The sequence below is a fragment of the Corvus moneduloides genome, chromosome Z, assembly GCF_009650955.1.
Source record: "Corvus moneduloides isolate bCorMon1 chromosome Z, bCorMon1.pri, whole genome shotgun sequence".
Taxonomy (NCBI): domain Eukaryota; kingdom Metazoa; phylum Chordata; class Aves; order Passeriformes; family Corvidae; genus Corvus; species Corvus moneduloides.
In genome coordinates, this window is record NC_045511.1 from 14856544 (window position 1) to 14882681 (window position 26138).

Here is a 26138-nt window from a genome sequence, read left to right on the forward strand (position 1 = left end):
TCAGGGAGCTGCTTTATCTTGCTTTCAAACTAGCCCAGGTAGCTGGGTAGGCTGAGAGTAAGCTGCTCTTCCTCAGCATTCCCACTTGCAACAAGAGTTTCAAAGCTTAGGACCAAAGGAAATGGCCTCAAGTTGCACCAAGAGAGGATTAGTTTGGATACTAGGAGAAATTTCTTCAAGAAAAAGGTTGTCAAGCACTGGAACCGGCTGCCTGGGGAAGTCATGGAGCCATCATTCCTGGAGGCATTTAAAAGACATGTGAATGTGGCACTCAGGGACATGGTTTGGTGGTGGTTTTGGCAGTGCTGGGATAATAGTTGGACTCGATGATCTGAGACGGTGATTTTGTATGAGCTTAGGTAAAATGCTGTCAGGTGACAGCACAAAAACAGCACAAGGCAGGATTGGTGCTGTGCCTACCCACCATGTGCAGCTGGCAGCATCTCTGTCTGTCTGTGACAGTGGGGACTGGCAGGCTTGTACCTGTGGTGCTTACCTAGAGCCCTTCCTCATGGGTTTGTCAGCGTCCTCTGTGAACCTCCTTAAACCTCTAGCCCCCGACTCACCCCAAATATTGCAGCTTAGTGTTGCATGAAAAAGTACTTGCTATCTGGTTTATTTAATTCTGCTGCCTCATCATTTCCTTGGGTTATCTTTGGACTTTATGAAGTGAGACATGGCACAGCAGTGCTCCTTATCTGCCTGTTCCCCACCATTCTGGAGTTTCAGCCCATTGTTCCACCTCCCTTTCACTGTCTTTTTTTTTTTTTTTTTTAACTCTGAAAACTTCTTGCCTTATTTACAAGTTTTCTGCAGGACTGTTCCATGCTTTTGAATATTCCTGTCCTTTTTCTCCAGACATTTGAAGATCTGTCCCACATTCCAGGATCAGCCTGTATGGGTGTCCTCTGGTGAGCTCTTTGGGAGCTGGGGATGCAATTCACTTCATTTTACAGTTTACAGTTGCCTTCAGGTGTTTTGTGCTTGACCTGTAGATCCTGGGAGCACCTTTCACCTGCCTGCAAGCACCTTTCACCTGCCTGCAAGTGGGTGGGTTACAGACCATGAGCCCCACAGTCTGTTTAAGGGCTGCAGTGGAGGGAGGGCTGCTGGAGGCTCAGTTTCCTGGGTGATGCTGTGTACAGGGCATGCAGCAGCCAAGAGGTGAGGAATGGGACCCAGGATTAGCCCATCTCTTTGGGTATCCCCATGCAATGGCTCTCTGTGTTGGCTGGGAGAAAACTCCTGGCTCCAAAAGTGTTGGTGGCAGGGGAAGCAGGTCCCTGCAAGGAGGGAGCAGCTCTCTGGTGTCACCCCAGCCACAGGCCTGCCTCATTGCTGTCCTGCTTTCCTAAGAGACTGCTATGCCTTTCTAGATACTTTGGAAATGCTGAAACAAAGAAACTAGGTTATTGTCTTTTTGGGCCCCTGTGCAGATTGCAGCAGGGAGGTGTTGAGTTTCCCTACAAATCAAAACCTGCCTTCTCAGCTCATCCTGCATGTGTTATCTGGCTTTCAGTGCAACAGGAAACTTAAATGTTGCCTTTTTTTAGTATTATTTCCCCCGTGCCAGACCTTATTTGCTCACTTTCCTTTCTGCCTGCTGGCCTGCAGGCACAAATAAGGTAGGCTGAGGTGAGGAAGGCAGACGGAACCATGCAGCACATACTCATCTTGGTGCAGTTGCAAAGCTCTCCCTGCATATCCAGAGCACATTGGCTAACCCAGGCTCTGTGGATGCGGTGGAATTCTGGCCGTGGTTCCTCATCTATGTAAATAGTCCAGATTTTTGTATGCCCTGCTGCATCCAGGACAGGCGGGTCTCCAGGGCACCATGTATACAGTGCAGTCCAGCACCACAGGGATGGCTTTGTTTTTAACCACACTGACGATCCCATTGTGTTATATAAAGGTTTTGGCCATGTCTATGTGCTTTCATGTGAAATGGTGCCATTCTTTTGGCTTCCTTCTCTGAGCTACACATGCCTACATCAAAATCTGTTTGCTGAGTGAGAAGTCATTAGCGTTTCCAGAGATGATCCTCAGTGCATTGCTGGCTGATGCAGTTGTTCTCTCCTCCTGTGTTTCTAAGTAGCAAAGAATGTATAAGTAAATAATGATTTGGGGGGGAAAAATTGGTAATGGAAAAAATAACTTGAACAAGATTTGATAAAAAAGCACTGTTCTGATTCAAACTCTTGGGTTACAAGCATTTCCTGCAGGCCAGTGGGAGTTGGAAGACTGTCTTTGTGGGTCTTTGAAATCTTTGACATTTCAAAAGTGAGACAATCTCTGTGCCTCTTAGAAAAACATCAGACAGCAATTAAGTTGTAGTTTATCAAACAGCTCTTTTAGGTAGTACAACCAGCAGAACAAAATCCATCCCCCAGCTTACAGATAGGCCGCAACACAAGTGCTATTTCTTTTAACCTGCCATGGTGTTGAGTAGGTTAATACATTTTTAACTTGTTGATTTTGAACCCCTACAGGGATTACTGTGATCTCTTAATAAGGCATGTTGACTAGGGGAGATTAACCCCTACTATTAGAAGTTGAGCTAAATCTCTGGTGAAGGCAACAAGCTGAAGCAAAAATTTCTGCCACTGGCAAAGTCTGTGGCTAACTCCCTAGCTGGCAAAATGCTTCATCCTGCTGGATTTAAAACAGACCTGCTATGAGAAAGGGTGCTTATCAGTCCAGTTTTCCGCTCGCTGGTTGAATGATGGACTACAGCTGCGGGGTCCAGGACCCCCGATGTACTGGGATGAGGGGGATGAGCTGGGCAACACTGGGTGTGACCCCCCAGCCCCAGCAGATGAGCAAGCTGCTGTCTTGGTCCACAGCCCTTGGTCCATGCAGATGAGGAAGCTGTGAGCATCACTAGGTGCTCCTGCCTGTGTTCCGAGCTCACTGAGCCTGGCTGGGCCTGCGACCATCACAGGGGTGAGACTGAACCAGGGACAAACAGGTTCAAAGGCTGAACTGAAATGCAAAAAAACCCCAACAATGCAATTTGGGCTTCCCCCACAAGACTTGTACTTGGGGGCTTGGAGTGTCCTTTTTGCCTTTGTGAAGCAGTCGATCAAGTCTGATCTTTAAACACCACTTCTTGGTGAGAAACTGGAACATTTTGGCCCCCCGGTCCATCTTATATTTTTCTTAGAATCCGTCATTTCCTGAAACAGCGCTGTAGTTAGGTTTCTCCCCTGCCCTCCTCCAGTGAAATGTTTGTCATCCCAATAAATAGGAAGAAATTCCCCAGCTCAAAGCCCGGGTGTCCTTGAGGCCAGAGGAAGAGTCATGAGGCTTGCTGTAGCACTTCAGCCTGGAGGATGTACTCGCAGATCTGCTGGGTCCAGCCTGGCAATTCTAGTCATGCATAGCTGCTAATTAGCTCCTCCAGCCCTTTCTCTGGGAATCACGATAATGAACATAAAGAACTGTTTATTCTAAATGAGACTTCGCAAGGGTAACAGCCTCCTCAGTGGCTGTAGAAGTGGAAGGCAAGCCTGAGGAAACACCAGGGTGCTGTAGTTTTTGGCAGCAGCTGATAAACATTTCTTTGTGGATGGAGCAGAGCATGTAATTTACTGCCCAGCTCTAACAAGAGCAGTTTTGACCATTTTGCTGTTCTTTTCCATTGCTGTCAAAATGCAACAGCTAAATCCCAGTGAGAAATTGTGCATTTGACATTTTTGTAGGTGGCAGTGTAAAACTTCCTGGACTCTCTGAGAAAACTGAATTCATCATTTTTATAAGATCTCATATGCTCTCCTAACTGCTCTATCACTCATGGAGGGGCAGACCAGTTGTGCCCATCCTTCCACAGAGGACAGTTGTGGTGGGATCAGGCAGCACCTAAACAATTGTGCAGCTTTCAAGGGCAGGAGGCTTCTGCTGGACTTTGTGCTGGTTTTACATTGCACAGGTGAAAAAAGGGGATGATCTAAAGCCATGAGCTTGCTCCTCAAACAAAACCATCAGCCATTTTTTTTCAATCCTCAGCAGCATTTACTCCAAAGATCATCTCCTGGCAGGAACTGATCAGAGTGGCTACTTCACTGTGATTGTGGTGATATCAATAAAAATGCAGTAAAAGCCCTGTTGTTCCTGTTTTATCCCCAAAGCCATAGAACAAGGGAATATATCAACACAGAGCAATGCCTGGGCAGAGCAATGGATTCAGGCAGCCATCACACTTCCAGGCCCACATTAGCATGTTCAAAACTGTCTTGGGCACCTTGAGCACTATTGCACTACACTGTGTGTGAACAGTGAATTGAATTAATGAAAATTCAGAGATTCAAGCTGTGTGCCAATGAGGCCAGTATCCATGTCATCAGGAAGTGAACATGGGCATCCTGGCACAAGCTGTTGGAAAAGAATCAGGTTAGTCAGGGTCTGTGCTCAGTGGTGGGGCAACCTCAGCTGGCTTCTCAAGGGGGTTAATTCATGGACCCTGACATGGGTATATGCACTCCACACTGGGCTAGAAAAAATCCAGACATAAAGACTGGAGTGCCAGCTCCTATGATTTTTCAACCCAGCCTGTGTTTTACAGTTGTCCCCCCACCAGCACTCCTAGATGGTGCAGAGTCCCTGGGCTGGCACTGAGCTGCTGTGGCAGCCCATGGTGTCTCACTGTGGTGCTCTGACCCATCTTCTGCAGGACTGCATCATTAAAACATTCTGGCGGATAAAGTTGGACATTGGCTGAAAAAGTACAGGGAGACAAGCATAATTTCTGGTGGCTTCAAGCAGCACTGAAAGGGAGTTTGCTGTGCTGGGAACGCTGATCAAATTAAGTCGCCATTGCACATGAGAGTGACCTTGTGAACATGCAAAGCGTTTTGGCACTCACAAATTAAGAAAAGCCAGCATTAACCACATGCCAGCACAATTTTCACTGGACTTCTGTGGTTCTCTGTTGTGATTCAGCGTTTAATTATATGATTGTAGTCTGGAGTTTTTTTCAAGTTCCATTTCTGGAAGGGTTTCCTGAGAGGTCCAAATACAATGATGTTTTAGTATTGCACTCTCCCTGGCTTATGAAACAGTTGAATCCACAGGGAGAGTCAGAGGAGCTGCAACTGAGGGGGCGGCCGCCCTTGTCTCCAGCTCTGCAAACAGAGTTCCCCTAAGAGCTCCCTCAAGGCTGACCCCTCTCTGGAGGAGCTCTGGGTTCACAATGTTTGGCTGTCAAATCACAGGCACACACCCAGCCTACCACACAGGGCGATGCATCTGTGCATGGGGGTGCTCGGGTTTGAGGAGGTACCTCTGTGGGGTCTCCCCACCCCAGAAGGGCTGTGGCTGGAGACTGTCAGCAGAGTGAGCAAGGAGGCCACCTCCTCCTCTTGCTTTTGGTGCAAATTTCATAATTTGACCACCTTCCATAGGAGTGAAGATCTGAAACAGAGTTTAAAAAAATTGGATATCTCTGCTGAAAATTGGGGCATTAAAGCCCATGTTTCCTCTGGCAAGGCACTGGGGTTAGTTTTGCCATGCCATTGCCAGGCTGAGATGCTCTCCAGAAGCCTCTGTCCCTCCCTGAGAAAGACAGAGGCACCTGTACTTAGGCACATTTATCCCTGTGCATGCTGACATGGTGATTTTGATAGGAAATTCAGCTACTTCACAGAAAATTGCGTACAGTTATAAAAAGGAATGTGTACAGCTACAATAAGGAATGTGATGGCTTTGATTTTCCTGCACTCACAATGTGCTAACATGGAGAACTCTGTCCTGGCCCTTGCACCCTGTCATAGCCGAAAACATATTTGGTCAGGAATTGTTGCTCTGGAAAGGATTTGCATAAGGATTTGGGATTCTGGTCCATGACAGGCACACTTTGATGTCAATCTAGAGCACCAATTCTTTTCTTCTGTGAAAGCTGAAGAGTGATGTTTATTTAGTAGCAAATCTAAGGAATTACAATCATGGAATTATCGAAGTGGGAAGAAAAAAAATCTAAGTAAGAAACTACCAATATTCTTTATGTTGAACTTAGTTTCTATTTGCAGCATTCATACCCTAGTGGTTAACATCGCGGAAGCAGAAACATGTTATTGCTACTACCAGTACTCATTAAGAGTGTGGAAAAGTCCAGAAATCCAAGTCAGAGCAAATATGAAACATGACACATACATTTTATTTCAACTGGGGGGTTTTGTGCCAGCAAACAGCACACACGTTCTCAGTAGAAGCTTCAAGCTCTGTGTGCAAACAGGGGAGTGTGATGCTGTTTTCAGGTTATGAATCCCCCTGCACACAATGACAGTGATTACTGCTGAGCACCAGTGCACTGGGTTTTGCTGAATCCTAAAAGGAATTAACAGAACTATGGACTTGTGGTTACCTAATGTCCTGGCATTGAGTTTTTTCTCGGTGTCGTGGATTGCTTCAGGACCTCTGTGTTACTAAAGGTTGCACATTTTTCTTCTGCTTGCAATAGAATCTGAAACTTCATCAATAATGAACTACTCTGCTTAACATTCTGCCTTAACTTTCATTTGATTTTTATTATTGCACTTTAGGAGACTCATCCACAGAAGAGTCTATGTGGGCAACAATAAAAAGCTCAAGTTAAATTTATTCTGAGTTATTATCTGCAATTGTGACAGATAATAGATACTGAATTTCTGTTAGTATTGTGGTTCATTTAAATAAAAACCATATGTCTGAAGTCAGCGCCTTGGAGATAAGTCAGACATCTGGCTGAGGCTCCACATTTGGGAATGTAAATGATGCAGATGGTGAGATTGTAATACACACAGTGCCCATTGGGTTGTAGCACTGATGAGCATGCACTTCATTAGTAGAAAAGGTGGGGAAAAAATCTGAACTGAGATGAAATTTCTCGAGGAATGCACGCAATATTGATTTCAGTTTGCTGCTTGCACTCATGGGTTTGGGGGAGTCTGCTTTACACCACATGCCAAACCTTTATTCCAAATATATTAGAGAGTGCCAGTTATATTATAGTGCTTTCAAACAACTTTACAGAATCAGATTGATATCTTAGCCTGTAAAAATGTTGGTTTTCTTCCTTGGAGTGTCTCAGAAATAAAAAATAACTTGTAAGCAGAGTAGCAAAGAAAACACCTAGTTTGTTTGATTCTGCATAAAATATTACCTCTACAAAAGTATTCTGGTGTGAACTGTGCACTCAAAGACAATGCACAAGTATTAAATGTAGATACATTGGAGGTGATGTGGAAGCAGTACAAAATGACACAAAATGTACATTCCAAGAGGAGCAGAAACGCAAAATGGATGTTCTGAGGTATGAATCTAGTAATTGTAATCTTGTTTTTACTGATACTGATTTAGCCTCAAGTCTAAATTTAGCATTGTCTCTACAGGCTAGCTCAGACAGATGCCTTGGGTGTACAGTGTGTTTACCTGCAAGACCACTTTTTGGATACAACAAGCACTTTCCAGGAAGAACTAAAATTAACTCGTGGAGAGCCAAAGTGACTGTCACCCACAGTCACACTAGTCACAATAAGCCAGTCAGAAAAAATGAACTGCTCCCTTATCTTCTGCACTTCCTTAGCAGTCATTCTGTATTTACTTATTTAAGTGCAACATCAGATTGGAAATTTCTGGAAGTATAGTCACAACACAGCATGAAACATGTTAGAGGAGGATGAGTTAATAGGAAGAAATCACCCAAACTTTCCCTGGTGGCTTGTTTTAGATGAAGGTGATGACTCTTGCCTGTGGCCATGGTCATGGTTTGTCTTGGGCCTCCTCTCAGCCATGACTGCTGTGACATTAAAAAGATGTTTAAATATGTATAGAGAATAAAGCATTAGCCAAGACGAAGGCACATATTGTAGCAGAGTTGTTTAACTCTTGTGTTAACAACACCAAATTTTCAGGTTTATGGTACCATTCCAGGAAGGGCTGTGCAAGTAGGTTCAGGTCTTTCCACAAGGACCGTCCTTCCACATGTTTCCTGGGTATGAACAGGCACTACAGCAGCAAGATATTTATGATGTAATACCTTAAATGTACTAATGGTAAAGGAAGAACCAGAAACGCAGCACTGAGCATTGTCAAGAAACAGCAGCCTGACCAAGACCACCAAAATTAGCCAACAAAGAGGTGACATTGTGAGAGAAATATCAAAAGCCCATGGCAGAGTGATGGGGAGAGACAGGTTCCCACAGGCAAACAAGAACACAACCAGCAGCAAGCACGTCTTAAAACTGACACCCAGCAGGATGTTTGCCCTCATTGTGGGTCACGGAAATAAGGCAGACAAAGCAAAGTCCCATCACTAGAAGAAAACAAACGTTTACAAGTGAGTTGAAAAGACCTTGCAGTCACAGACAAAACCACTGAATGTCACAAATGGGTTGGTGCACAGGACAGTTTTCCAGGATGATCTGCAGAGGGGAAACCTGATGAAATGAGGCAAACTGAGGGGCCTACTCAATCTTTCTGGGTAAATTGGTAAATAACCCTGACTCTGTTCTCACTCTGGTCTCAGTTTTTTTTGCTTCTGACCCCAAATGTTGAACCCATTTTGATACTTCAAACACCAGAGTCACTCCAGCGCTTGGAGCTCTGAATGGCTGCCTGGAACTGGAACTGCTGCACCAGCTCCAGCAGAGTCATCACCAGTGTGCACTGGTTTTAGGAAAGGGTGTAATAATATGAATTTGGTGTATGCCTGCAAGCACCAGTATCTGAAAACACAACCCCATTTTAATGGGAGGTTTAATTAATACAAGAGTAATTGCACAATGCTGCAAGGCATCAGCCTTCCTCCCAGAATTCATCATGTTCAAGGCTCTCCATGCATCCATCACAAATCACCCTCACCAGCTCAGAACCACATCTTCACTGCCCACCAGAGGATGGGAGGGTCTAGGTTTGGGTTTGTGACCTTTCCTCTCAGCTCCCTTGTGCATCCCAAGATTTTTTGCCTTCAGGTCTCTGTCCCAGCACCAAGGGTTTGCCCCACAGCTGGTCCACTTTGCCTTTGGCTCATTTCTACCTCTTTGCTCTCAGTGTTTCATAGCCATCCAGAACAAAGTGCTTTTTTGTCCTGCCTCAGGCTGACCAGGTGTCATGCCTGGTAGCAGACCTCATCCCTATTTTTGAGGCAGTGGGATAGAGTGGACTAGGGAGGAGGAGAGTCTTTCTTTCAACTGGAACATGGCTGCAAATATCAAGTGTACAGGCTGAAATGGAGGTGAGTTGTCTCAGTAGCATTTCAGCATCTCATAAAAGTCATAAAAGTGTTCAACGTCAGTAGGTTATTCAGAACTAAAACCATAGTCCAGCAGCAGGATGAGAAAGAAGAGCAGCAGCCAATGCCAGTCCCACTAAATTAGGCAATAAAAACTGGGAGTGGGGCTGTGGTTTGATCAGTTAGGGCATGGTGTGGTCGCTCCTGCAATTAGTACTTGGCTAACAAGCAATTGACTGGCTTTGGCTGGATTGAAAACTGAGCCCTGTGTAGATCACAGCATGGTGGGGAAATGGGGGGAAGTTTCTGAAAACAGCTTTACTTTTTATTTTTAGAACTGTTGTCGTGGCAGTCATTTGCTTATAATATTTTTATATAATATTTTAATATATTTTTAATATATAATAATTATATATAAATATGTACTTATATATATAGTATTTTTATATATTTGCACTGGCTTTGAGAGGGCACCGCACTCCATGCCCAAATCACTGCAGTCCATGTTTGGCTGGACGGCATTCCTGCTCCTGCCACTTTGACCAGAGGAGCGGAGTGCAACTTCCCACTGCAGTACAAGTGGAGTAGTCTCAGCTACCCAGGCAGCTCAAACACCACTGCCACATCCCAGATAGCAGGCCTTCCAGTGACACCATATAAACAACTGCTCGTTCCAGTAATGCTTCCCTACTTAGGAAATTGTTTAAGGACTCAGTCCATCCACCCCATCCTGCAACAAATAACCTGCAGATGTGTGGCTCTAAAAATAAAGCTTGGCACTGGGGCCATGGTACAGCATCACTACATAATTCAACAAACTTTCATACTGCGTTGTCTTAGAAATTAATCTTTTCTGTATGCTGGAAGTGGTTCATGGAGACAGATTCTGTCCTAACAGAGACTACTCTGTGCACCGAGAGTATTTTGCTATCATCTTTGTTGGCAATAAACATGGATCTTACTTGTGAACATGTTATGTTAAGAATTATTTCTTTCCTTGTCCAATTCATTAAGTCTGTATACTTAATAAGCAGTTTCAGCATTTATAAGGTCTTCTCTGGGAACAATAAAACAGAGGGGGAAAAGAGAGAAACATCTGGATCAGTGAAACACTCTTGAAATATCATCTTTTTAGTGTCTTTACAGATATTTCCAAGGGCTTACACTAAAGAACTTAATTCCATTGCTGCTACTGATGTTGAAATTATATTAAAAAAACAATTTTAAGTTCTTGTTGCTTAGATAGTGACCATAACTGACCAACTCTTCTGTTTTAAAATACTTTAATGAAAAAACAGCATTGTTCGTATTTCATTCAAGTTTTACTACTTTTATTTTTTCAGTTTTTCCTCTTTTTAAAGTTCTGTTGTGGAAACGAAGTGGGAAGAGAAAATAGTGATAGGGGACCAAAGCTTCCATGCCGCTGCAATTAATCAGATCACCTTTTTTTTCTTCCCCTCCTTTTTATTTTCGTTTTTAATTTGTTTGTATCTAATTTTTTTATATTTTTAAAGAATATCTGCTAGTGATACCTTTTGATTTGGTTATGTACAGATCTATACACTCACCAATAAGCTGGAGCAAAGATGCTCAGAGGCTGGAGCACATTGTATTCAAGGGGAGCCCAAGGGATCTATGTTTGCTCAGTTTGGAGAAGAGGGAGCTAAGGGGCAAATTTAATTGGTGTCTCCCACTAAATAATGAGGAGTTACAAGGAAGACATGGTGGGGTGTAGAGAAGATGAAGCCATGTCTTCATCTGAGGTGCACTGCAAACAACATGAGACAAGGGCCAAGAGTTGCAGCAGGGACATTTTAAGCAGATATAAAGGGGAAAATGGGCAGTGAAGAGGTTAAAGAGGAAGAGGGTCCCACAGAAGTGAGGCAATCTCCATCCCTGAAGACATTCAACACTCGTCTGGGCAAGTCTCTGAGCAGTTGTCTGCTGTCAGGTGCACTTGGATCACAAGCTTTCCAAAGGTCCCTTGCAACTCAAATTATTCTGTGAATCTATTTTTCTAAAATTATGGGAGGTTTGTTTCTGTTGCTTGGCTGAAACCTTGCCTTGAAAAATCCCCTCGGCTGTGCCGAAGCAGGGTCATGCCCCGGTAACTCTAAACCAGTTCTGGAAGGATAAAAATCCTTAGGCTTAAGAGGCTGATGAGCACCCTTATGCGATTCATAATGTATAAAATTGGATTGCTGTGCCTTTTGCACAGTGTGTGCTCTGAAGAGAGGAGCCATCACATACCCCTTGTCTGTAGATTATGTGGAGAGTGACCACTGTGATTTTCACGTTGTCCTGGTAATCAGGGACAATCCATATAAACCTCTTTGCCTTGCATACCTTTTGTCCTTTCACTGTGAGCTTTCCACAGAGAAGCAGAGTATCCAAACCCAGACATCGTCCTCATGCTGTCAGAGTCCAGCCAAGTGCTGGAAACCACAATGTCATCCGGGCATCATGGGTAGCCAGTGTGGAGAGTAAGGTGCTCAAACATGTATCTTTTTTCAAGTGTTTTTCCATGCTATTTGACTTCCTTAAAAGCTGAAGGCTTTGTGTTTGGCTCTCCCCACTTCTAGACTATTTAAGTTGGAAGTGTTAGTCTGGCTGGACTTGCTTACTTACCTTTTTCCTGAAGTGGAATTTCAAAACCCATTCAAAAAACAAATTGAAAGAACTATTAAATGTCTGGATTAAGTATTTGGGTCTGTGTCTAGGGTGTAGATTGATGGTTTAAGGTATAGATGGATGTTGTGCCCAATGGGGAAGTACAGGAGCAGTGGTACATGTCAAATACCAAATTAATCAAAACCGGGAAGAGTCTTGCAACAATTTCTGACAACAGATGTCACCAAGACTTGATCCAGTTTATGTCAGAGTGATTTTTTGGAACTATTCTTCCAAGAAGTCCAGTTGTAGCACATCCTCAGAACTGAGCATGTCCTCACCCACCATCCTGAGTCTTGGTCTGAGCCTGTTCCCAATCTGACACATGTTCCTGGCAAAGTTGCCAGGGATTGCAGCAGAACCAGGATCAGGCCCTTTAATATCAGCACACCAGTAAGTAAACGTAGACGGAGTGACTAGCTTGTCTCTGAAGGTTAATTGGGATTTATGTCCTCTTTGGAGATCCAGCCTTAGCGATCTGACTTCCTGGCACAGTTTGTGTGATGTGTTTTTCTATGCATGCATGTGTAAAAGGCGCTTGCCTTTTGTTGTTTATCGAAAGAAGTTTATTAGACATTGCTGCTGCAGCATTTTTGTGATCTTGTTGATGAAAGATGCTATATAAACAGGGCTGCATTGGACTGGATTCAGTAAGTCTGAGAGTTTGCCAGCAATTTATTGCTGTTTGACTCCAGTGACCGAGCACCAGCACAGCAGCCAGCCCATGAGTGCAGCTCCTCGCAGCACTGCTCTGGCTCTGCCTTCCCTCCTGAAATGGAATTTATTACTCTCTATCTCACATAGATACTTGGTAGGAAATTGGAGCTATGAAATGAAGAGTCATGGAAGTTTAAAAAAATCCAAGAGACAGGACAGATGTGCTGTGATTAGTCCTGGCTCACCTTGGGTTAGATAAATAATTGAATGTGTGCTGTCAGCAAAACATACTACTTACAGACTTGGAAGGAAATTTGGCTAGCAGTCCTTTAATTGGAAGTCCGGGGTAGTGGAAAAAAAGACTTTTCCTTAATTTTTTTACTTCAAATCTCAAAGCAGTGAGTTATTTTAAAACACAAGCCTAATCCTGGATCATTTAAACTCAGATTTAGAAGGCTGCTTGTTCGTAGTAATGACAATATATTTATGAGGATGCATTACACTTTGCCAGTTCATTAGACCTTTTATTAAATGCAAACAGTGCTATCATTGTATAAAATTCCTTTTTTTCTTCCCCTCAGATTTCATACCTGTCAAACATTGACTTGATTCTGCAGAATCCATACCAATTTCACCTGCAAAACTAAACAAAATAATTTTCTTGGTACAACGCCAGAAAATAAAAGAAATTTGTAAGAAAAGAGAGCAAGACAAAGCTGACAGCATGTATATAAAGCTGAGTCTAAGCAGATGAAAACAGTCAAAAGCCTTTTATTTAATCCTTCTGCTATTTTTGACATGTTGTCTAGTGATAAACCACATGAGCATTCCCTTGTGCTAAGAAAAAAACCAACAATGAAATAAAAATCCAAGAAAGAGGGGAAGAAAGTACAGTCTAGCACTGCAGGAATCTCGTATGTGATTTCAAGGATGATGTTTACATGCATGTAAAATATCCAACAAATGGCTTTTCCAGCAGCAGCTGAGGTCATTACCTTTTTGAAGTTGCGTAATGTTTTCCTGCTGAGAGTTTCCTTCTTTGCTTAGGGGACATTTGCAGGCAGACCTTTATTTAGTAATTTTTGGACACAGGTATGCTAAGTGAGAGACAGGCCCTGATGGTTACCAGTGCTGCCAGTTGGTCTGCGTTGCACAGATTAGCCTGTGCTTGGTCAGTGTGTTTGCAGCCCTGAGGCTCTGGGTGGGCCAGGGGCAGAGGAGGGACAGCGTTGGTTCTGGCCCTGTTGTGCAGTGTCATTCAGCTTCCCCGAAAATGTGGAACCTTGGTCTGTGTGGGTCATACAGAAATGCCAACAGGATCTTTTTGTTTCACTCCACGTTGAAAGGGATGACCACAGGAAACGTTTGCAAAGGTATTTTTTTCTGCCCAAAAGGGAGACAGAAAGCTGAGGTTTAGTTGCCACTTCTTTCTGCAGTGAGCAGAAGCTCATGAGAAATTTTTTCTGGTGTGGCTGCTGTCTTCACATCAACCCCTTTCTCTGCATCCCAAAGCCCTAAAAGAGTCCAAAAGTGATGGTTTCCCGGGAGTGCTGATCTGCTGACACAAGGAGATGTGCGGGGAGAACAGTCTGCCTGCCCTGATGTTGTTTGAAACCTCTACTGAACACCTAAGTGCATCTAATTTACTTAAGCAAAACCACAAATTCCATCAAGGAGAGATGTCCTGCACTGTGCCCATGGAGAACAGAGGTCCAGGGTGCTCTACAAAAAGAACAGACTTTTTTTTTTTATGGATAAATTTGCCAGACCTGTGAGGTTTTTCTTTTTGTGCATCTTCCAGTTTCATGCAGGTCAGCACCTCGAAACTCCACTGATACTCGTGTGGGGTACAGGGCTTCTTTCACCCCTCAAAGTATTTTTATTCTCTTTTATAGAGGAATGAGCTCTGCAGGGGCTGTAAACCATCATACTGGTTTGGAAGATCTCTTCTGAGAAGAAGGAACCACAGTTTATGCTCCACCACCATAAAAATCCCTTTGACCATTGAAAGATGATATGAAACAGCACTTAGAGTAGGGGAGGAGTCAGTTAACATAAGGAGCAGCCAAGGAGCGTGTCTGAAAGCTTTCAAGAGCATCAGTCAGGGTCTCCCAGCATAAGCACTGGCACAGTTCCTTAGAGTCAAGAGAGGAATGTGGCTTTTGCCAGGGGAAGATCTGGTCCCTGGCTTGCGTTCACACAAGAAGAGTCCAGGAACTGTGAATCTTATCAAAACCTTCCCATTAGCAATGACTGGAATGCGATTTCATTTCTGGTATCTGTCTTAATAGCCAGAGTTGAGCAAAAGAAGAGATAGCAGGGCTTTTTTTTTTTTTTTTTTCTCCTAAGAGGAAGAAAACCACTATATGTGGTCAAAATTATTTGACTTAAGTAGCTAATGAAAAACAAGGCTTAGATTCAGACAACGCTTCAACCGCTGAAAATTTGACTTCCACAGAAATCAGCTAGCAGGTTGCAGAGATTTGCTCTCAGAGGTCTGAATCCCCTAGGGTTGTTCAGGCAAATCCTGCTCTGGTCAGTCAGTTAAGAGAAATAAGGAAGCACACAGGTACACACAGCAGTCACAGGTGCTGCAGCATTGGAAGACTTCACTGCACTTGGGTTACTCACTCTCAGCTGTGGCGATGACAGGAAGGGCTCGGGCTGGCCTTGGACCTTGCATTACACCCAGCGTGAACATAAATTATCTCTTTACAAAACTGTGAAACAGGACTAAGTCTGAAAATCATGGCAAAGTGTATGCTGAGCAAGTGTCAGCAGGGAGGCCATCCCCTCTTACTCAAGATTTCGGTATGTGTCCCACAGAAAAGCAAACAAAAATAAAGTGCATTGCTTCAGTTTTACACCATGTTGACATAAATCCTCTCCCCATGTGAATTACAGCAAAACTGTGCACAGCTACTGAGCTGCTGCACTTGTGCTGCAGATGGGCTTTGTCTGTTTTTGGTAGACAAACCTGTCCCTCATTTGGACTTTATATAGGAGAAAAGTAAGTTTGGGGGTTGTTTTTGTTAGGTTTCTTTTTCAGTATACCTTGCTGGATTGCATCTATAGCTGTCTAATTGTTTTTTGTATATTCATTTCTGTATTTTATATTTGCATTTTTGCTACACTCTGTATTTCTCAAATCCAGGGTGATCAAAAATAAACACTGTGTAGGCACAATAAGGAAAGGGATCTAACTACAACCCTTTTGTGCAATTAAAAACACCGTGCCATGGCCTTTGCTAACTCAGGCCTTCAGACCACAGAGCAAGATCTTCTGAGTTCAAGTTATGATTTAGGCTGAAGTAGTCTGGTATTAAAACAAAAAGTTCTCTCCTTTCCCAATAGGAAGTTGCTTCTTTATGAAGACATTTTTTTCTGTGTCTTATCATTGCTTTCTACCAACACCAACTTGGAAGAACAGTGCTGATATATTCAAATCTGTGTAAGATCTTAAGCATCTCTTTTGCCCCCTAAACTGCAGCTGATTTGACATTCATAGGTCAGAAAGAGCATTTCAGAGAGGAGGGATTTGACCTGCATGACCACCTATGGAGTTGCTGCATCTTCCAGTGACACGACCTCAGGCCTCCGCTGAGCTCTAGAAACCGTCCATGTGTGCTCTCCTAGCCCCAGTGAATGGGCAGTAAAGTTCCTCTGCTTGAACTACCTCTGTCTGGGAGGAGTCAGTCTGGAGCTGATCGCCTGTCAGCATTTTAGGGATACAGCAAGGGCAATATTTTATCCTAAGAACTCACTTTCGGGCTCAGCATAGAGATTTCTGTGTCTGCTTTGCTCCTAGGAGGAAAATATTTCTTAGAGCAGACTCTTCTCTTTCTACTTTTGACATCTTTAGCAAGAGCTTCCTTAACATATTATGTTTAGACTGAAACCGGAATAAAACTTGTCTTTTTCTTCTCCCCTTTGCATTTCCCCTTTGCCTTCCCTTTTTTCATCACTAAACGATCATCGTGTATCTTTTTCAACATGACTCATGCCAGAGTTTTAGAGCTGCCTCTCCAAAACTTCAATAAATGCACAGAGCAGCTGTTGTTATAACCCAAGTCACCGCCATGTTACTGCAGACAGATGCAGGTTAATTATAATTTCAAATGTTTATCCTGTTATTGTTTGCATTTCTGAAGATTTTCAGCAGCTGTAGGACCCTCAGTGACTCCCTCCCCTCTCACAGAGTGTATTTATTTTCTGGGTTCAGCATGCCCTGCTTGGTATCTCCAGCGTCTCTGCGGTGTCCCGCGTAGAGCAGGAGGTGGGCTGGGGTGACGGCAGCTCTGTGCCAGGTGGAAGCAATTATGGGAAAAAAACATGGTCCTTGCTGGATGAGTTACTGCTGATAGCTGCCAGATAAGCTAACTTAATAAAGCAGTGGCTTAATTAACCTGCATTCCTCCCATATTGCCTCTTGTCCAGCCTGTCTGAGGCGATGCTATCAAGCAGCTACTGCTTTGTAGGATGGGGCAGGGGTGCTGTGCTGGTGCACCCCTGTGTGTTGGGCACTCTGGAGGGCCTGCAGGTGAAGGGACACAGGGGAGCTCCTGGAAAGCTCAGCTTCTCTCTCAGTTTGCAGGGTAATGGGCCACAAGAGTCTGAAAAAAGAGGCAGATCTGCCACTTGCCTAGTCATGGATATATTTATTGGTATCAAGAGTTTGACACTTCTGGCATTTAGTGATCCAGAAGCATCTCGACCTCCAGAGCAGAGGGGAGGAGCTCAGTATCTCCCTGCTTCTCCAGCAGCTACCTGCCAGAAAAAAAAAAAGGGTGACTTGGTTTTGGGGATGTCCCTATCACTATGGATTTTCTTACTGGTAACACAAAAGCTGGATGTTGCAGTGATTGAAATCATGGTACCCCAAACCCACTGCCAGTTTGGGCTTGTGCCTATTCCTGAGTAAAGATTGCATGAGAATCAAAACTTGCTATATTTTTAATTGCTGAAGTACCCCATTAAAAGCTGTAACAGATAACAGTCTGCCAGAAGCTTCTTCTTTTGTAAACCACATTTAAAGTTAACGAATCAGCTTAATTTCCCCGGAGATCCAGGTTTTAGTGGTGGACCTTCTTACACAGCCATGTGTTTGTGTTTCATGCATGGTCACATGTACAGGTGCATAGCAACCACCCTGCTGAAAGTTACCCAGTAGCTAAAATTATCAGTGGGAACCCCCTCTCACCTCTCATTATGTACAACGAGATTGCTGCTGTGCAATGTTGATTAGACATGTCAGCCTGGACCGGGATGTCTGAAAATGAGTGTTGCTATTAAAATGCCTTTGCTAATGCTCATGTGTCTATCATTTTGACAGATTTCGTTTTAAGAATGTAGAAAGCTAAAGCATGCAGGAATCCCAAGGTTGCAATGTAATGTTCAGAGAAAGAGGTATTGTATTGTATTTCCTTTGCATTAACCCTGAAGTAGCAGTTTGCCTGGTAAAATCATGCTGGTGGCTCAAGACTGCTGTTGAGTACAGGCTGCACTAATGCAGAGATCCATAACTTTCGACTGGGAAGAGATTATCATGGGGAACTGGCTTCTGGAATGTGGTCTGAAGGCAGGGCATCCCTCTTCTAAAACACTTCTTTAAGTATGATTTAAAACTTATACAATGCAAAAAAATCTTCACGTATTTAGAGAAAATATTTCAAAATCTCCTTACCAGTAAGGCTTGGGAAAATTCAAACAAAGATTTGAGAGGGAGACTGAAAACAAGGAAATGGTTTCTCAAAACCATCTCATCCCACTGAGGAACTCATTGCTACAAGAAGTCACTGAAGAGAAGGATTTCAGCAAACACTTGGATATTAGCCAGGGGAACATGATTTTCTGGTTGTTTTAAGCCTCTGCGAGGCTGTGCTTGCTTTGGGGCAATATCAGGGTGCCAGAGCAGTGTTTAATAGCGGCAACTTGGCATGTTATGTGTTCTCAATGTATGGCTGTGGGAGAAGGGTTTGAACGGGGCAAGTGGTTTGGCTTTTGGGAGAATCCAGTCAGGCAGATAAAACCTCACGTTAGCCACAAGAAAGCCAACACGTCCAGCCAAAGGCCATCATCAGACAAGCTGAGAGGAGAGAGTCAGCTCCTGCAAGGTTCCCAGCAGGTGATCCCTTACCCAGGAGCAGGCTGCCTCATCATCTGCTGACACGGGTCTTATTGGTCCTAAACCTGAAAATAAGGTGGGAATTCCACAGAGAAGGGTACAAATTATGGAAGCTGCTGCTACCTATTTACGGCTAGTTCTGGCTGGCACAACCCCACAGGTCAGCATCTCATGGCAAGGATGTCCTCCTCTCCTTGCTCATCTCCCAGCCCTCTCAAGCTGTGTTGTATCTTCCTCTGAAGAGCAGCTACAAGCAAGCCTCTCTTCTTCTGCAGACAGGAAGAGATGAATGTGCACTTGGAAAGCCATCAGCATGGCTTGCAGCAGATGAACAGCCTCCCCAATGCACCTTTGAACTCATTCCTCCTGCATTTGTTTGTCTTGTAGATAAAACTTCACAGCAGTGTTTGGAGAGAAGTCTAATGAGGCACCACTGTTTGCATAACAAAGCAAGGCTTCCTCTTCAGATGTTCAACACTCATTAAGCATAATTTATATTCCAACTAATCTTTGGAAGAGGTTAAAATATGGAGCCAAAGTTTGTTTTTACATTGTTTGGAGTAATGCATTGCTTGTTTTAAGCTGTCAGTTGCAACTGATAGTTGATTTAAATTCAACATAATAATGATTTGTGGTGGCTACGTTTTGTCCAGGGGAGTGTCGTGTCATCGACTGATGTGGCTTTAGCACTCATCTGCATCAGTTATTGAAGCAAAGGAAAAGACAGAGTGGATGGTTTCCCAGTTTGGAGATATTTCAGCAGATCCACAAGGCATAAAAATATGTGAATTTGTAAAATACTGAGGGATATTTTCACATCAGATTCATGTATACTTGATGTAATAGCTCACTGAACAGCAGTTTTTTCTTTTGCAGCAGTCCTGGAAGTCACCCACATGGGATCCTTTGAAGGTCACCAGGTCCCTGAAGTGAGTCACTCTCAGGGTGATAAGAGACACAGACATTTGTAAAGGCTCCCAAGCACTGCTGGGAGTTCTGGTGACTTAATGTGGTTTGCTGCCTAGAGAGAAAACTAGCAGGCTTAGGCTTAGCTGGATGCCTAAATGTCATTACAGGCCAGGGTGTCAGAAACATTAATTTCTCAGCATTCAGACTTTGTTCATATCATAGGCACATAAAAAGTGTCTGATCATATTGACTCTACACTCCCTCAGACTATATAAGATACTCTCCCTTGCTCCAGTTGAAATACCCAATATATTTAATTTACCTCCTCCAGGTTTATTAGAAGATGAGAAATTACTGATAACATTTGTCTCCTGTGCACTCCTCACTCAGACTTACCCCATCCTGCAGATTTAATGACAGGTATTTGAAAGCACCCTTCACTGTACCATGAAAATGATGAGCTGAGTTGTGTATTTGGACAGCACTGAGCTGTGCTGCATCCAGTCAACACAGGAGAACAAGATTCTTGGAAATTATATGGGATGTTGGGTGGGTCAGTGTTAGGATACTCAGCCCCAGGTTCCTGAGGTGGCTGGACATGCTGCCATGTAAAATCCCTCCTGGGCCAGGTGGTTCATTTCTCTGTTGTGTTCTGTAATGCTGAGAGACCCTCCGACTGCAGTGCTCAGGACCCTCATCTTGTTTGGTTCATCACATCCACAATCCACCTATGGCTGTTTTTAAAGGCAGTGCCAATCTACAGAAAATACATTTATTTATTCATTTATCTATTTTATTGTTTTTCAGGAAAAAATGCTGTAAGGGTTATAAGTTTGTTCTTGGACAGTGCATCCCTGAAGGTATGTGATTTCACTGTTCTTACCCATCATGTCCCCATGCATTTGTCTTTCCCCATCTGCCCTGTTCTCCACATTGTCTGTTTGGAAGAGCAACCTGATATAAGCACAGGCTTGGCCATACCTCATGTATCAGTGCGGAGAGGAACCGTTTCCCAGAAATTGTTGGGAAAGCAAAAAGATCAACAACTTCCAAAAGTTCTGCTTAGCATGCCAAGCCTTGATCCTTCCCTAAGTACATGTGGCTGCACAGATCTTGTGCCATGACCTGCTGCACTGCAAACAGAGGAGCGTGTTCTGCCCTTGGCTGGGTAGCTGGGAGCACTCTCTGCACCCAGAAGCACATCTTACCTGGACAATGGCTTTCTCCTTTTATCCCTCGGATCTGGTACAGCTGACTTGATTTGTCAGTGCACAGGGAGATGGTGAGTAGGTGAGTTAGTCCTGCCTTTAGTTTCCCATGGGCATGGCTTCTTTGTCACCAGGGGCCAAGGAAGACGCAGATTTAATCAGGGTAGTTCATGCAGTAGTAAAAATTGATCTGATTTGGATGAAACTGGCTCCAAAGTTGTAGGACCACAGGAACTGCCCAGAGACGACATGCCAATAAACTTTGTCTGCTCCAAAAAGCAGGTTAAGAAGTTGGTCTATGGCAACACATTCTTCTATTTGATGACATATGGAAAGCCTTGATTTGGTCCAAGAATTTTCCTAGTTTGTGGTGGTGATGTTTTGAAAAAAAAGTGACAAATTAACATACTGGAGAGTCAGACAGTTTTGAATTACAGTCTCCAGCCAACAGGGATTATAACCCAAACTCTAATCCTGATGGTTTGTTGTGAGTTTGTTGTTGTTGTTGTTGTTGTTGTTGTTGTTGTTTTTATTTGTGTCTTATTTGCTGCTGGCTAGAAATACCACACAATTGTTGGGGGGGAAAGCAAAAAAAAAGAGGGAAACAGATCATGATGAAAAACATTATGTAAACAGTAATGAATATTTTGGACCAAACCACTACACCCTGCACCTGGAGGACCTGGGTAGGGTTTGGGTGAAATTGGTGCTCACAGTTCCTTGTCCCATGGTTTTGCAGTGAGTTTTGTGTCAGCGTGTGTGATACAGGGTGACAGCTCCAGTGTGAGACAAACACTTGGAGGAGGCAGCTGTGTGTGTTGGAGGCAGAAGTCCTGAACCGTTTCAGGGTGGAAAGAAGCCAGGACTCTACAGTCCAGCTTTCCTATGGATTTAAGAATTTTATATACTGGCTATTCACTGAATATAATGGATACAGAGGCTGAATTAATAGGATCAAAAATAAAATGAGAGCCATGGTAATCTATTATTCTGGCTTCTAATTTTCATCTCTTGAGATGTTAGGTGATTATGAAAGCAGTTTTTATTATGTGCTCTCTGACTTTGTCTAATCCTGTCTTTTAAATGCATTTCAGTAACTGAGAGTTTCTGCCCCTAATTCAATTCTCTGCTGGCTGCAGCTTCTCTCCCTTTGTTTCTCCATTCCCCCTTTTCAGCTTTATCTGTATGTTGCCTGAAATTTTGGAGGCCACAGCAACTGCTATAACATCGGAGACAATCTCAGGCCCTTGGTATAGGGATGAGAAACATGATTCACAGAAGTATTCGTTTCACTTACTCTGTTACAAGACATCACTTGGCTCTTCACACATTGTTTTGGCATAATCTTGACAGAGTAGCTGTATGAAATCCATATCTCAACACAGCCACATAAATGCATTACAGATGTGAGTTTATTAGAGCACATCTGTACCTTTTAATCCAGTACTGGCATGTTGAAACTGTGAGAAGTAGTTCCAGCCCTGTCTTCTCTGTGCTTTAGCAGTGGCTGCAGGGAGGAGGGTTGACAGAGGTATAGATCCTCCCCTGTCCACCCTTTTATAGCTGCCTTGGGACACCATTCTCCTTCTGGGACAACTGTTCCTTAAACAGACTCTTTCCCAAAGGCTCATGTCTTTGTCCACATCTGGTTTTGGGTTTTGTCCTGTTATTTTTCATCTGCCCTTGAAAAGGAACAGAAATCAGTACAGTAGCAGTGTATGAGTCTATGCCTCCAGGTTCTGCATTTAATTTGTTTTGTACTCACCTTCTTGCTGTGGCTTTCAGCTGCAGGACCAGGGAGCAGTGATCCTCAGGAAACATTGAGTGGAGTTACTTCCATGTGTCTGATTCTCTCCATAGCATCTCTTCCTGCTCCACCTGTTCAGCAAAGAGGGGTCAAAAAACAGCTCCTCACTTTTTTCTCCTGTGTGATCTCCTTTTTCTTTGCTTTGGAGATTCACAGCTCCAGCCAAGTCCAGGCTCATGTCCTGTCTCATGGCATCATAGAGTGAAGAAGGAACAGATGTAGCACATCTGCAGTTTATTTTGGAGACCACCCTTCCTACCACTGGTTTGTTACCTGAGTTGGGTGTGGTTGAATTCATGGTAAAATACTCTATTGCAGGCAAGCCGTAGTCAGATCTGCTCTTTCCTTACTAATGTAGTTTCAAAAGTTTACTTGGTAAACTTTCCATACTGCATTGTCATTTCTGAGTTAATTGAAACATAATATGTAGAGACATTTATTATTCTGCTTTGGCTTTTGCATTTTCCTAAAGTCTGGAGCAGCGTGATCACCATTTTATGGTTTTGATTCATCCTCAAACCACAATTATTGTGCTGAGCTGGCAAACAAGGAATTTGAACACAGGAGGGAATGTGCATCCCCAGTTCTGCAGAGCACACACAGGTGGTGCAGCAGCTTTTGCCTAATTTCACCCCAGCTGTGAGAACTATTCCTAGGGAAGTCATGTTAGCTGGGACCAAGCCCTGGGGACACAGCTCTGGGACCTGGGAAGTGCCTACAACCATTGTGTGTTCTGGGTTGACTGTGTGGGATCACTAGCAGGGATATTTGTACTTCCTGGACCCTTCCCCAGCTTTGTGTGAAAGTAAATGAGGCAATGGACATGATGGAGCTGTTCTGAGGTGGACATGAAAACCATGTTCAAAGACTGGTTACATTAAATATGGCAACAGACGGATAAAAAGACCTGGCATTGTTTAGTCTAGAGAAAAGGAGGCTGAGGGGAGACGTGATAACAGTTTTTAGGTATGTGGAAACTCGCTGCAAGGGGGAAAGTAAACTGTTCTTTATGGTTGAGGAGAAGAGGACAAAAAAATGAGCCTAAGTGGCTGTAAGGGCAGTTTGGATTAGATATGAGTAAAAAGCTTTCTGTCTGCAAGGATATTTCATCTTGGGACTAGACTACATGGCGGGCCATATCCATCCCTTAGGGAAAAGCAAAACTAGGAAAAATTTATGCATAGCTGCTCCTGCTTGTGATGGGAGATGGGCCCTTCCAGTATTGGGGTTTTTTTATTTTGTTAGGGCACATCTACTCATGGAAGCACAGGGAGGCCAGGGCTTGTTTTACCTCTGCTCTGAATAGCAGAACACAGCACAGGCCAAGTCCAGCACCTGAGTGGGTACGCTGGCCAAGGAGCAGGCATGTTCACCTCCAGGCCTTCTATCCTGTTCTCACTCTGATTTTGTTTCAGTGGAAAACAAAAATTGCAACCATGCCCAGGAGAAACACCAGCAATGCTTTATAGTTGGGACTATTTAGTTCTGTCAAATATAACAGGAATTTACAGCCCAGCATCACCTAAAGAGTCCAAACTGCCCCCAGACTGAACAGTTAGAAGGTGAGAGCTATGTTTTCCTTTAATGGCTCTGCACTGTTTGACGCTGGTTACTGCAGGGGTCCTAGCATTGCCATTCACTACCACAGCACTGCAGGCAGACCTCAAGTTGTGCAGCAAGAAGGAAAGAAAGGATGCCTGTTATTCAGGAGGTGACAAGCAGAATGCTTGGCACTGTTACAGTAGTATGTCTATTACAATAGTACATTTTTGTCTAAGGGGCTCTGGTGTGAGATACAGCATCTTGTTAAGTCTCATTTTGTGCTTTTCTCTACTTTGGCACACTGTCACTTTTAAACCCAGAGCTACACATGTGCTCTATATACTTAGTACAGAAAATGTGTTTTCATTTACTTTACCATCTCTTGGCTCGTTTTAATTGTTTGGAACAATCATCATATCCAGAGGTATCTGCTAGTCATTAGGGTGAGTCAATAATGAGTTTTAATGATGTAGATGGAAACAGTGCTGTGCTGGGAACTCGCTTGAACCACTTAGATTTTGTTTAGACATGTTTGGTCTGGAGCATGGATGAGATATTTCTGCTGTGGCCCCCAGTACCCAGTCACTGGATTGTCACAGCCACCTGAATGCTCTCTGGGGGGTGATGTTCTTTGAAATGGTCACAGAAACTGCTGCTTGCTTTGGTGTAAAACCTGACCTTGGGCAGGGTGTGCCTAAGCTGGTTTTGAGACCAGATGCCTCTTCATCTCCTGGTATCTCCTGGAAGATGCTCCCTATGGTGCTGCAAAACCCTCACACCCATGGCTGGGAGCTGTCCTTCTCCCCCCAGCCCTGGGAGGAGGACAGCACCACACCAGGGGCCAAATCCAGCCCCTGGCAGGACAGAAATGCAGGTCAGACCCTGTTGTGCTCTGGTATCCATTCCCAAGACTTCAGCTCTGCTGCTGCATAGCAGTGAAATTAGAAACAGATTTTCCCTCCTTTGGGTATCAAACAGGGACTTCAGTATTCTGGGATTTCCCTAACATACCCTAATCTGCACACTGCTGTTATTAAGAGAGCTGATGGGTTTGTAACAATGCATTCTTTGCTAGAAGGGTTATATCTGGCTTTGAACAATTAACATGTGATGTAATTAACTTTTCTTTGTGATGTATTCTCTGCCTGGCTTTGGCAGTTAGCCTCATGGTTTTTCACAGTATTCTGCATAGGAAATGTTGCTATCAGACTTAAAAATCTATTGAAGAAAATTTTTTAAAGTTTTAGGTAATTTAATATTTCTGTGAAAAAATTCTTAAAATCTGCCAACTGCAAAAGTGACCCTTGCTTAAAATACAAATTTAAGAAATAGTCTAACTAGTGTAAAGCTGTGAATAGCAATTACAATTTTAATATATTCCTTTGCTTATGTCTCATGGATGTTTTATATCTAGGTTCCTTCAGTCCTTAAAAACAATGTAACTCAACTTTGTATTAATTAGCAGAGAGGTGAAATGTTTGCTGTCAAAATATCATCCATCTACTGCCTTTGGTGTTTTTCCTAACCATGTTTTTCTCTCCCTTAGACTACGATGTCTGTGCCGAAGCTCCCTGTGAACAGCAGTGCACTGACAATTTTGGGCGAGTCCTATGCACCTGCTATCCTGGATACCGCTATGATCGGGAGAGGCACAGGAACAGAGAGAAGCCTTACTGCCTGGGTGGGTAGATGAGCATGTTGAGCTCATCTGGTTAATGATTTATGCTGCTCCCTTGGGTCTTTTAGGAGTCAGTTAGGATCTGAAACCTTTCTTGTTCTCAATATTATTAAAGAAGAAATGTGGGGATTAACTATGTTAAGAATTGAGAGATCTAGATTTCCCTGAAATTATTAGGAGGTATTACCTACAAGACACACACACCCAAACACTTTGAAGTGTTGGGCTGATGTAATTTTTCCTTTAATTCCTCCTGCAGGTTGTGAGCCATATTTGCTAAATATTGAAGCATTATTACCAGGCCTAATAATGAAAACTAATCCTTGGGGTTTGATTCA

The 26138-nt window shown here is 43.5% G+C and overlaps 1 protein-coding gene across 3 annotated transcripts in view; it reads left to right on the forward strand.

Moving 5' to 3' along the window:
- Positions 1 to 26138, forward strand: part of CCBE1 (collagen and calcium binding EGF domains 1) — a 96660-nt gene that overhangs the window by 51072 nt on the left and 19450 nt on the right. For all 3 annotated transcript variants that reach the window (XM_032095634.1, XM_032095635.1, XM_032095636.1), the window contains 2 exons: positions 20373 to 20425; positions 25669 to 25803. In XM_032095634.1, the coding sequence (XP_031951525.1) occupies positions 20373 to 20425; positions 25669 to 25803 (188 nt within the window). The remainder of the gene's footprint in view (positions 1 to 20372; positions 20426 to 25668; positions 25804 to 26138) is intronic.